General features: G+C 50.7%; 1 protein-coding gene across 1 annotated transcript in view; it reads left to right on the top strand.

Annotated features, from left to right (window-relative positions):
• Window positions 1-1,143: 1,143 nt before the first annotated feature.
• The window catches only part of LOC144733737 (uncharacterized), a 30,726-nt gene continuing 18,286 nt past the window's right edge, over window positions 1,144-13,583 (top strand). The window contains exons 1-2 of the mRNA XM_078615759.1: window positions 1,144-1,315; window positions 4,684-6,144. Coding sequence (XP_078471885.1) covers window positions 1,170-1,315; window positions 4,684-6,144 — 1,607 coding nt within the window. The 5' untranslated portion in view covers window positions 1,144-1,169. The remainder of the gene's footprint in view (window positions 1,316-4,683; window positions 6,145-13,583) is intronic.

Raw genomic sequence — 13,583 nt, 5'->3', positions numbered from 1 at the left:
TCCGCCAAATGGGGTTTGGCCAGGAGACGTCATAGACGCCTGTCCCCACGGGGCCTCCGGCAGAAGCTTAATAAGTTTTTTTACATCGTAGTTTAGTGGTAGTTAATTGAAGGTCGAAGGGTTACCAGCCCGTCGCACCCGTCGAGAGCCCCCATTTGGCCGCTGTGGTCGTTACAAACGACATGAAGGGAAAGGCCAAACTAAATTTGCCCTCCCCCCACGGCACTGCCCACCACAGCGTTGCTGTCCGGCACCACGAAGAGGTTGTTTTTGCCGGACACATTAATAATACTCTACACACACATAGATCATATACATAATTTTCACGTGATATTTTACGCAAGTTTAATCACACACGATTGATAACATTGCACTTACACTCAATTAACATAAATTGATACACAAGTTTCATTTATTTGATAATTTGTTTTACCTAATTTGCATAAAATAATAATACAAATTAAATAAGACCTCATGCACAAAATAAATTAATTTTATTTTTATACCTACGTGACTTTACCGAAAGAACCAAAGAGTATAAAGAGAGAACAAGAGGGGGCTGAGGATGGAACCATGTGGAACCCCTTTTGTTATCTTAACACTGTTTGACCTGCAACCATGTTTGAATACAGTTTGGGTGCGAGAAGAGAGGTTAATTTTTTAAACAATTCTACTGCGTTAAATTTTGATCGAAAGCTTTCGATACTACAGGGATTAATATTCTTGGTTCTTTCGGTAAAGTCACGTAGAAGGGAAATAATAAAATAATAGAAATATAAAAAATATTTTTTTTTATTGTTGTATATTCATATAAAATAAATATTGTTAAATAAATATTTAAATAATATTCATATAAATACAAAATAATAAAATAATTTAAATATCAAACAATAAAACATTTTATTGTTTGATATTTATATTCTTTTATTATTTCCCTTCTACGTGACTTTACCGAAAGAACCATTTTTTTACAATTCTACTGCGTGTTTGGAGAAATGGAGGCAACGTCCCCCAACGGTCGCCACGTCACGTCTCTTCAACTCCCCACCCCCCACCCATTGCTCGTGACCTCATGTCTCTTCGTCCAACCGCCCAATGCTCGTGACGTCACCTCCCTTCGCCCCTCCCCACCACCGGACGTGACCTAAGGTAATACGCCCCACCCCCCAATGGTCGTGACGTCATCCCCCCCCTTCACCGGTCGTGACGTCACGCCGGCGTTGCTTGTTCCCGTTTTGCTCGCCCGACGTCACTCGCACGCGACGGAAGGAAGCCGACGGAGAGGGAGCAGAAGAGAGACCCGAAAGACCGTGGGGTGAGAGACCGTGGGGGAGAGATCGTGGGTGAGAGACCGTGGGGTGAGAGGCCGTGGGTGAGAGGCCGTGGGGGAGAGATCGTGGGTGAGAGACCGTGGGTGAGTCTGTGTGAGAGACCGTGGGGGAGAGACCGTGGGGGAGAGGCCGTGGGTGAGTCTGTCTGAGAGACCGTGGGGGAGAGACCGTGGGGGAGAGACCGTGGGTGAGTCTGTGTGAGAGACCGTGGGGGAGAGGCCGTGGGGGAGAGGCCGTGGGTGAGTCTGTGTGAGAGACCGTGGGGGAGAGGCCGTGGGTGAGTCTGTGTGAGAAACCGTGGGGGAGAGACCGTGGGGGAGAGACCGTGGGGGAGAGGCCGGGGGGGAGAGGCCGTGGGTGAGTCTGTGTGAGAGACCGTGGGGGAGAGACCGTGGGGGAGAGGCCGTGGGAGAGAGACCTGAGTAATAGAGAGAGTGAGAATGAGAGAGACTGAGTAATAAAGAGGGAGAGACTGTGGGAGAGAGACTGGGAGAGAAAGACCGTGGGAGAGAGACCGTGGGAGAGAGGGAGATTGTGAGAGGGAGATTGTGAGAGGGAGATTGTGAGAGGGAGATTGTGAGAGGGAGATTGTGAGAAGGAGATTTTGAGGAGATAGTGCGTGGAAGATTGTGAGAGGGAGATTGTGAGAGGGAGATTGTGAGAGGGAGATTGTGAGAAGGAGATTGTGAGGAGATAGTGCGTGGAAGATTGTGAGAGGGAGATTGTGAGAGGGAGATTGTGAGAGGGAGATTGTGAGAGGGAGATTGTGAGAGGGAGATTGTGAGGAGATAGTGCGTGGAAGATTGTGAGAGGGAGATTGTGAGAGGGAGATTGTGAGAGGGAGATTGTGAGAGGGAGATTGTGAGAAGGAGATTGTGAGGAGATAGTGCGTGGAAGATTGTGAGAGGGAGATCGTGAGAGGGAGATCGTGAGAGGGAGATCGTGAGAGGGAGATCGTGAGAGGGAGATCGTGAGAGGGAGATCGTGAGAGGGAGATCGTGAGAGGGAGATCGTGAGAGGGAGATCGTGAGAGGGAGATCGTGAGAGGGAGATCGTGAGAGGGAGATCGTGAGAGGGAGATTGTGAAAGGGAGATCGTGAGTGGGAGATTGTGAGAGGGAGATCGTGAGAGGGAGATCGTGAGAGGGAGATTGTGAGAGGGAGATTGTGAGAGGGAGATTGTGAAAGGGAGATCGTGAGGAGATAGTGCGTGGAAGATTGTGAGAGGGAGATCGTGAGTGGAAGATTGTCAGAGGGAGATTGTGAGAGGGAGATTGTGAGTGGGAGGTTGTGAGAGGGAGATTGTGAGTGGGAGATCGTGAGTGGGAGATTGTGAGAGGGAGATTGTGAGTGGGAGGTTGTGAGTGGGAGGTTGTGAGAGGGAGGTTGTGAGAGGGAGATTGTGAGTGGGAGATCGTGAGTGGGAGATTGTGAGAGGGAGATTGTGAGTGGGAGATTGTGATAGAGAGACCGTGGGAGACATCGCGAGGGCGAAATCGCGAGTAGAGAGACCATGAGAGTTTTCTGCGTCGGATTGAAACTTGCAGGCCGGCCCTGCCTACGATCCATCGTGGGTTTAACCTGCAGGCTGAGTCGCAGTGTGAGGAGCTCACAAATACTTTAAAGATCTGGACACGGTCCCTATCTTCGGCGAGCTCCTTCAAGGCTACGTTGGCTGGGTCATGTAGCCCGCATGCCCAGCCACCGCACGCCCAAGCAGCTTCTGTTTGGCCGGATCGAGGGGGGCTAAACGGGTGCGGTACGGGCTGGAGATGAGATGGCGCTGATGCGATACGGGAGGATGTGGAGCTGAGTGGACTTGCCGACGACTGGTACCAGCAGTGTCAAGATCGGCATCTGTGAAGGAGAAGGCTCGTGAAGGACGCTGCTATAGTAGAACCTCTGGTCACGAACGCTTCTGACCACGACCAAATCGGGTTTCGACCAAAAAATTCACTAAATTTTTGAATCTGGTCACGAACACATACTCGGGTGGCGATCAAACATGGCCGCAGCCGATTTCCCCCTTAACGCATTTTTTTGTAAGCGCCAAATTTCCTGTATTTTTGCATTAATTTTGCAATTAGTACGTAAATCGCTAACATAAGAACCCGTTAATCTCTTCTCGCATCATTCATACGATGATGCGGGGAAGTTAACGTTCATACGATATTACGGTGAATGCTTCCAAAAACAATACTGTACCCAAATATTACTGTTAACTTACTTTCAATAGAAACATGAATTGCTCATTCGAATATTCGCTCTCTCTCAGAATCGACCGACTGATGTAGCAGACGAAACAATCATCTTGCTGAACGATTCTAAACCTTGACGCGGCAATGTTAGTTTTCTCTGCTGTTCCAGGTTTTCTCAGTGTTATTAAATGTTTTTACATTTAGTTTACTATTACACTGTGAATTCTAATGCTTGATTAACTATTTTTGTGCTTAAAAATCTATAAAAAAACAATATTTATATACAGTTCGTAGGAGTCTGGAACGGATTGGTCATATTTACATACAATACAATGGGGAAATTATGTTCGAATCACGACCAAATCGGGTTGCGACCAAAGTTATGGAACGAATTATGGTCGTGACCAGAGGTTCTACTGTAATGGGCAGTTGGAGGCAGTCCCCCTCCAGCAACAATGTAGGGCAGAGGAGTGACGCTCAAAACAACTAGCAGAGCGCTGGGCTACTAAGAGTACCAAGTTTGCACAGTAGGGGGCACAGGCGGTGTATCTGCTCGTCATCTCAGTCAAAATCAGAATTATTATTTAGACTGCAGGAGGAGGAGTAATCCGATGAGCTATTAATCTCTTTTCCACAGATGTCCAGTATGGGCATGGGGAGTCGGCGATTTACAACAGCAAACACACGATACACACAAACACGATAGGAGTGCAGAATAGAACAAAAGGTAAGCAAGTCCCGAAATGGAAATTCATTGTTTAAGTTCGATTTATCAAGATTGGGCAAGGCAGCAAAAATAACAACAGAACATTAGCCAACTGCTCTAGTTGGAGGTGCGGGGGAAGGACAACAAATTAAACACAACAATAAGCAGCAGGTCTAAAGAATTGAGTTAGTCAATCTAGATGATGATTTAAAAGTGCATCGTAGCTCCCAGTGGCTTCCTCATACCGGAGAGGAAGAGCGTTCCAGACGTCCGCCACAAGCAGCAGCAGCATCTGAAAGCACCACGCGATGCAGCGGCGACCACTGCCTTTGTTCGACAGTTAGCAACCAGTGTCCGTGGTTTCTAGCTTCACGACTTGTTTGCGATACTTCACGGGGACAGGGCGGGAGAGATTCATTTTCCTTCGTGTGCTTCACTCTTTGCCCCAGTGCCAGGACAGGGACAATGAACGTTGGAGGAGAGATGAAGATCTACTGCCCGATCTGCAACTGGGTGGTGATCAGCCTGCCCGCCCTGGAGGACCACATGACGAAGCACAAGGGCCTGACCAAGTCCGTACTGTACCAGTGCCCCCACTGCCCGTACAGCACGGACAAAGCGGCCACTCTGATCGGCCACCAGAGGAGCCATGCCGACGAGAAGCTCTACAAGTGTTGGGTGTGCGATGAAGTTTTCACGAATTCGGAAGACTACTGCTCCCATCAGACAACGCACATCAATCGAGCGCGACGCAGGAAATCGATCGTCCCACCGCCAAGAGACGTCTCACCGGACAAGAGAATCCGCGCGGGCGAGAGGCCCTACCACTGCAACGTCTGCGGGGTGGACTTCACTCAGTCGCAACACCTCCTCAAACACCAGAGGATCCACACTAACGAGAAGCCGTACGTGTGCACCGTGTGCGGAAAGGCGTTCGTCCGCTCGGCCAACCTCGTCATTCACACTCGGGTCCACACGGGCGAGAAGCCGTACAAGTGCGCCACGTGCGGCAAGGCATACAGCCAGTCGACGGCTCTCATCAACCACAAGAGGACCCACACGGGCGAGAAGCCCTATGGGTGCTCGGTGTGCGGGAAGCGATTTGCCCTGTTGAAGGTTCTCGTCCAACATGAGAGAACCCACACGGGCGAGAAGCCCTACGAGTGCACCACGTGCGGCAAGTCCTTCACCCAGTCGGGCACCCTGGGCATCCACAAGCGCACCCACACGGGCGAGAGACCGTACACGTGCGACGTGTGCGACAGATCGTTCACGCACTTGGGCACCCTCCACGTACACAAGAAGACGCACTCGGGTGGGAGGTCCCTCACGTGCCCCACGCGCGGGAAGGCCTCCTCTGAGGCAGGGAGTCTCCGGGCGTGCCGGCAGGCCCGCGCGGGTTCGAGCGAGTCGACGCCGCCGGCCCGTCCCCCCTTCCTCCGCCGCCGCTCCCGCAGTAGGGCCAGACTCCACGAGGGCATGACTGCCGCTGGGGAGGTCGTGGCGAGCCTCGGGGGCGAGGATCCCGCAGCGACCCCCTCGGCAACCCCTTTGGCGACCCCCTCGGCATCGCTAACATCAGAACACGGCGAGACCCTCAGCTTCGAGACATTGCCAGGGGTGAAGGTAGAATGTGACGGTGAAGATCCTCCCGCCTCCCTACCGAACATGAAGCGGGAGCGCGGAGGGATCGCCAGCTTCGAGACGTGGTCAGGGGTGAAGGTGGAATGCGACGGTGAAGATCCTTCTGCCTCCTTACCGATCATAAAGCGGGAGCGCGGAGAGATCGCCAGCGTCGAGACGTGGCCAGGGGTGAAGGTAGAACTTGGGGGGGAGGATTTTTCAGTTCCCCTCTCGATCGTGAAGCAGGAACAGGAAGAAAGCCCCGGCTATGAGACGCGGCTGGGGTGAAGGTGGCGCACGGGTGCCCGAGTCTCTGCTTTGGGAACGGATGTTGAGGTCTACGTGGGAAGCGTGAAGGTGAAGGCTCCAAAGCAAGCATGTCGAGTGAGAGCGAGTCCTCGACTGGGACCTTTGTTAATTTTGGTGGCGCGGGTGGAGGATGTGTACTACACAGAGGGGGCAGGTCTCTTAGAGCGGAGATTAAATACTCGAGAAGCTGACCGAGAGAGATAAATGCTGAGAAAATGTCGCGTGATACATCGGCCGTTCGAAAGCATGAGCGTGTCTGTACGACTGTGAAGGTACACAACGTGGAGGCAATTTTTTTGCTCTGAGAACAGATACACGTGCAGTGAAAAATACGTAGACTCTTTGTTTTATTTTACCAGGTAAGGCCCACCACTGAGTCACATAGCTATCTTTCAGAAGCTACCTGGCCATCACAAATGTTACCTCAACGAATCGGCCTATCATCACGTGGACACTTATAGCAGTAGCCACATGCTCTCTAAACGCCCGGTGATGTTGATTGTAAATGTCGGGGGGGGGGGGGGGGGGGGTTGGGGAAACTGGAGGACCCGGAGAAAAATCCACTTGAATCACAGGGAGAGAGACACGTGCAAAGTCCAAATATATAGCAGCCCGTGTCAGAGCTGGGATTGAACCCATGACCTCCTGGATGCCAGACGAGGTAGTTAACATCTCACCACCATGTCACCCAACGGTGGAGGAGACGCCACACCAGATTTTAAAGGAACACCGATCTGGACGTGTGGGTGACGCAGCAGGCAAGGATGGATAACGTGCAACGGACTTAAACTTCGGTAAACACTCTTGAGTGGTGGTTATTAACCTTCACTGCAGCCTTGCACCCCATTGGTTCTCAATCGTTACAAAATAATTATAAGTTGTCTCCTCCCTCGAGACAACAAAGGCCAAAAGATCACCCCCCCCTGCCTCGCCGAAACAAAAGACATCTGGAGGTTAATTATTCACAAGGTTGTCTTGGGAAAGTTGTAAAACTCGATTGACCACCACGGCATAGAAATAATCAAAAAAATAGTGAGGCATAAAACGCCAATATGGGCTGATGAGAGCCTACACACATGACCATAGTGTGAGGATCATTCCTATTGTGCTCCGATCAAAGTCAACATCTCCGAGGGAATACTTGAGGCCGCCGCTACTCTTGAGTGTGCCCAGTACTTCGCCAACCCACAGGCAAAGGATAGTGAGGGTCGAATCAGAGACTGAAGCGGAACGATATAACTTGATCTGGAGCGTGTCCACTGAACAGAGTACAGACAACTGCTGGAGGATTCTCGGAAAGAGGGGGAAAGACATGACGGGCGCTGTCTCTCCCAGCCGTTCCTCAGTCTGCAAGGGTCAACCGTGTCTGATGCCAAGGGGGATGACGCGCTGCCGCCGGCGGACAAGCTATAAGCGATATCTGGTGACGTGACCATCGCGCACACGACTGCAGACGGAGCTGGACCCATTGATCTCTGCCAGCACGGGCACCGCAGTCAGCGTGAGCAGCATGCCGACTCGACAACCACTCCAGCGGTGGACGTGGAGCCTGGCTGGATGCAGCCGAGTAAAATCACACGCCGTGTGCCGACATAGACCCGCCGATTCAGTGCCCCTGCTGAGGACCTGAGGTATTTTAGGTAGGAGGAAACGCACCACTATCAAGCCGATGACAGCCTCTGGAGCCCAGAACCACCAATAGCAGAGATCGTACGTGGACAAACTCAAGCCATACTACCCGCTATAATTATTGGACCTCGTGGTGACTGCTGTTGTATATGTCGGGTTATGAAATTTTGATAAAAATAAAATTTTTTTAATGAAGATGTGAAAAATGCGTAAATCGTGGAAAGCATGCTAATTGATGTAATTATGTGCATAAATTATACCAATTATTTTATGCAAATGTTTGTGATTATATTAATGTGGGCAGTTATGATAATTAGGCTTAGCTTTGCTGCCCAGAGTTGTATCAATCGGGATAAAACAATTATTCTTGCTTAAACATTTATTGATTATATCTTAGTGTATTATGTTAGGTCTCCAAATTCATATCTCAACGCAGGATACAGTTCTTATAACTAAGATTGTTATGCATGAATTTAGGAAAGAAACACTCGAACACTTCTGTGTTAAGCAATTTTAATTCTAAATAAAAACATGTCACTCTAATATGCGAACTCTCATGCTTGGAATTGTTAACACATTACTCCTAGATATGTTTTCCTTATGATCCGTGCATTTAACCCTCTGATTATGTTGTCAAACTGGGTAATCAGAACAATCAATTAATTCCACAGAGTAACGCGAGCATAGCCGGCGACAGGTAGAGTCTTTAAAACAGACATGCAATGATAGTCATACGAAAGGCAATGAGCTAATTATTATATCCCGAAGGCAAAGTATATGTCAATTCATTGTCAAGATTATGCAATTAGCGAAAACGAATGACTAAAATACTTCTAACAATCTTATTCATGTAACTCGACGGGCAGCAACTGCTTTTCACGATCAGTTGATATTTAATGCACCACCTTGGAATGGCAACCCTTCTCAAAACACAAAGATAACTTTTTGGGACAATCTTATTCGTCCCGATATGCGTGTTGTGTGCGTGTGTATTGTCCCCTTGATAAATTATTGTTTTAAGCAGAAGCCGGGCGCTGTGTCATGAGCTTGTGAGGTGGGGGAGGGGTATACAAACAGCGGCTTCACTCCCTGCTCCCTCGCGCGGGCGTGTCTGCAGTGAGCCGCTGGCTTTCTCTCTCCGCAGCTAGATTGAGCGGCGTCGGCGCGAAGTTGTCCTTGAAGAGGCTCGGTCGCTTGGCGCTCGGTGCCCGGCGATTTCGTCGTCAGATAGCGCGCGCAGCTCATCAGCTGCGCAGGTTCCTCACTCTTGTCTTGGTTCCCAGCCGGTGCTGGTCGATGTGTGTGTATTAAACACACGGCGCTCTCGCCGTTTGCAGCTGTTTGTCCGCTGCTGGATGACGAGTCGGCACGACGCTCGCCGTCGTGGTGCGTGATGGTTCCGTCGTCAGATAGCATGCACAGCTCATCCGCTGCTGGATGGTGCAGGTCGGTGTGTGGTCGAACACACGGCGCATTCGATGGCGCTCTCCTCTTCCTCACGGGCGGCTGGTCAGGCTCTTTCCCCTGTTGGATGACAGGTCGACAGAACGCTCGTCACTTGTTCGCTGATGGCTGACACCCTTATGTCGGTGGCGCTCGGTGGCGCTCGGTGGCGCTCAGCTGACGCTGACACTCTTGCGTTTCTACCCTTCCTCGCGGCTGATTGCTCGTCAGCGTAACTCTGTCGGCTCATACCGAACTCAGCCCCTAACATCCCTTCCCTCCTCGAGGCACGACACCCATGGTTGGTGTCGGTGCCTGCTGGCAAGCCTTCACACCAACTCCCTCGCGAACCTCCCTCGAAAAACTGCGTCGCAAGCAGAGTCACAAGAATGAGCAAGACTCAAACCAGACTGAACTGCGTGATGTGCGTTTGTGCTTAAACCAAAAACGTGAAACCCCCTCCCCTCTCTGCACGTCTGTTGTGAGAGAAAAATAAAAAAAACATGCCCTCCGCGGCCTCTCCCCGCGGCCTCTCCCAGCGGCCGCCCTGACCCCCCACTCCCTTTGAGTGGTTGTCATCCCGAGGCCAGAACCCCTTCATACGGATTGGGCATATGGCAGTTCTGATGTCAGCAGGCCAGGATATACACGAGAGGGGGATCCAGGGGAAAGGTCTCAGAAGGTGCCCATCGGGAAGCCTTGGGAACCCGCTAGTAGGTTCCAGAAAGGGGGTGTGGCCGGGGCGGAGCGAGGCCAGAAGTGGGATCCCTATCATGCTGCTCAAGTCCATCGCCACCATTCTTCTCGTCGTCGTCGTCACCATTCTTCTCGTCGTCATCTCCGTCTTCACCATCCCGGGGCGCCGCTAGTCAGACAGCCTACCATCTGTTCTAACTAAGTAGTGCCGCTGACAATAGACGGCCTTATTAAATAGTGTGTTATCCCGGTGGCGCTTGTTAAATAAAGAAGTGCCTCCAAGTCCTACTGTCTCCGAGTTAGTCACTACAATTGTACTAATGAATTCATTGATGCCCCCTTTTGCCATTGGACACATGTTTCTTTAGCACGGTGCCATATGAATATTGTCATTTTTAAGGGCTTTCCTATTGTCGTGTATTGTCACGTTACTATGAGGAGTTAGCCTATTGTTCTATTGCTCAATTTAACAACGTAACTACGAAGATTTTAATTGTACAGATCGATGAGAATGATATCTACAGGAGTACTGTTGTGGCAATTCCGATCATAAGTGTGTTAGCAATTAGAGTGTTTTTAGATGTTACAGTTGCTTAACACAGACGATTCTGAGTGGTTCCTTCCTATGTTCATGCGTAATTATAAACAAAAGCTGTTTAGGAATGTGGGCTTTATGACCCAGCCAACGCAGTCTTGCCTGCCGGAGGAGCTCACCGATGGGATTTTGTCCATATTTTTCAAAGATTTGTGAGCTCCTCACACAATCCAGCCTGGTTAAACCCAGAATGGAGGCAGGCCAGCCTAAATGTTTCTAACCGGCAAAGATGTTCCATTAGGGGGGTCCACGTTTTGCAAGTGTAGAGAAGGTAGGGAATGACCGTCGCCGAGAAGACCTGAAGCTTCGTACGGAGTGACAGACCAGGTAGCTTCCACACAGCGTTAGGCAACCGATGAAAAGATTATGCCGCTCAACTGATTCGGAGTGAGACATCTGCTGTCAAACCAGAGCCGGTCATTAGCACACTGACCAGGTATTGGAAACTCTCCTCTCTCTCCACTACTGCCCCATCACGAATTGGGAGTTGTGGGGGTGGAGTGTCCGATGGTACAAATACCCCGGCAGGTGCTTCGTTTTGGTGGGACTGATGGTAAGGCCCAACCTCTTAATGGCACGCTCCAGGTTCAGCAGCAGCGCCTCCAACTCCTCCTCTAAGTGAGCAGAAATTACCAGATCGGCATACGTAACATAGTTGAGCAATAGGGAGCCATCCCTTGACCACACCCAGGCATCGATCAGCCTCCCATTGTATCTGTACCAGATGAAAATTCCTCTGGTACAGCTATTGAAGGCTTGACGAACTACGTGGTCGAAATAGATGTTAAATAATGTGGGAGCCAGGGGACATCCCTGTCGCACCCCAAGGTGGACAGGGAATGGCTCCGACTCCTGGCCACGTAGTTTTACCCGGGCCCGCTCACCATCATGAAGGTCCTTAATGATATGAGCAGAGGGTCAGGGACTCCGACAGCATGAAGAACAACCCAGAGCCCAGGCCTACTGATGGTATCATAGGCATTGACCAGGTCAATAAAGCAGAGATGTAGGTCTTGTGGTAATTCCTCACACCTCTGCTGTAGCAGACGGACAGAAAATATGGCATCTGTGCAGGACCGCCCTTTCCTGAAACCACATTGGGGCTCCGCAAGCATCTCCTCAGCATGCCTGGCAAGGCAATGTTGAATAATCCTTGCCAGGACCTTTCCCGGCACACTGAGGAGTGAGATGCCCTTGTAGTTGTTACAGTTTGTGCGGTCCCCCTTCTTAAAGAGGGGGACCACCAGGGCATCCTTCCAATCCTGCAGAACCCGTCCAGTGGTCCAGACTGTTGTTATGTCATGTAGGGCAGTCTGTGCACAAACGCCACCCTCCCTCAGCATTTCGCTTTGGAGATCGTCTCTGCCCGGTGCCTTTCCTGGTCTCAGGCTCTGGATCGCCTTCAGTACTTCCTCAACAGATGGAACCTCAGCCAGCCACTCACAGGGGGTGACTTCTTTCCATATTTGAGGCACCACAGCCTCAGCAGGCTCATCCCCACTTTTTCCCATGATGTTTTCCAGGATGAGGGATTTCCCCTCCCCCAGGACCTCACAGAAATGCTCAACAAATCTGTAAACCTGTTCCTGGGAGTCGGAGATTGGATCACCGTTCTTTCCCCTAATGATGGCAATAGGTGTGGCGCTGCAGGTAACTTTTTTGATGGAATTAAAGAGCGATTTGTGATCACGGGCCATTGAGGCTGACTCCATCTCCTCAGCAATCCATGACCACCAACCATCCTTGCAGTGCCTCATGGCTCTCCGAACCTCCGAGCGAAGGTTGCGGTAAGCCTCATTCCCTGACGTGGGATGCTGTAGACGATGAGAATAGGCCTGTCACTTTTTCTCAGCCAGCCTGAACACCTCCTCTGTCAGCCATATACCCAAAGCAGCCATTGCAGCTGCATGAGCCACAGTCCTAAACCTTGCCCATTACCCCTCGACATCAGGAGTGGGGGACGATGCCAACCCCAGCATGGTCTCAGCTAGCTGAGACCATGGGTTTGAATGGGATTCTGGGTGTACACCCACCACCGGAGCGGAAGAATGGCAGGCGCATCTTACAGATGACAAGTCTATGGTCAGTGGGCAGATCAGCTCCACAGTAGGTCCTGGTGTCAAAGACATGGGCCCGCATCCACTGTTCCGTCACTATGTAGTCCAGCAGATGTTCTTGCTTGGACCCGGCATGCATCCATGATGTGTGGATGCGCCGATGCTGTAACAGCGTGTTGGTAATTATAAGTCCATGGGCTGCACAAAAATCGAACAGCCTCCTACCATTGTTATTGAGCTGATCTGGCCCATGTCTTCCAATCACTCCAGACCAGGTGCTAGCATCATGACCAACTCGGGCATTGAAGTCACCCAACAAGATAAATATCCCGAGGGGCCACTTTAGCCAGCACCTGTGACAGGAGGTCATAGAAGGCTCAAGTTCAAGTTCATTTATTAGGTATAGCCCTGTAAGCCATTCCGCTCTTGAATCGGGTGCAACCGCAACAAACAAAAAATATCTGACTGATCAGCCTTGCCTGCATCCCTCCACAGATGTTCGTCTTCGGTGGGGGCATAAGTAACCACGACCACCACTCCTCGCCTCTGGTTGATGGGAAGGCGAGCCCAAAGTAGCCTGAGGCTTACAGCTTCCCGCACCTCACCGCCACACTCCCACGTCCCCATCATTCTTTTGTTCAGAAGAGCCATATCTACGTGACGTTACCGAAAGACCCAAATAATGTCCACCGTATCGCACGACGTTACGTCTCACGCTCTTCGTTGCCCGTGACGTCACATCCCTTCGCCCCACCGGCCAAGACGTCACGTAACTTCGTCCCCCACCTGTCGTGACGTCACATCTCGTGCCCTCACCCTACCAGTCCTGACGTCACGTCTGTTCGTTTCAGTTTCATTTATTAGGTATAACCCTGTGAGCCATGCGGCTCTTGACTCGGGTGCAACCGCAACAAAACAAAAACATGAACAAGAAACATCTTAAAGTGACTACACGCAACAGAAAAATCCAGGAAAAAACAGCAAATTCTTCCAGAAA

This window comes from Lampetra planeri, chromosome 48 (assembly GCF_965212315.1).
Source record: "Lampetra planeri chromosome 48, kcLamPlan1.2.h2, whole genome shotgun sequence".
NCBI classification, from domain to species: Eukaryota; Metazoa; Chordata; class Hyperoartia; order Petromyzontiformes; family Petromyzontidae; genus Lampetra; species Lampetra planeri.
Note: the sequence above shows the minus strand (reverse complement) of the source record. Positions and strands in the feature narration are given on the sequence as shown.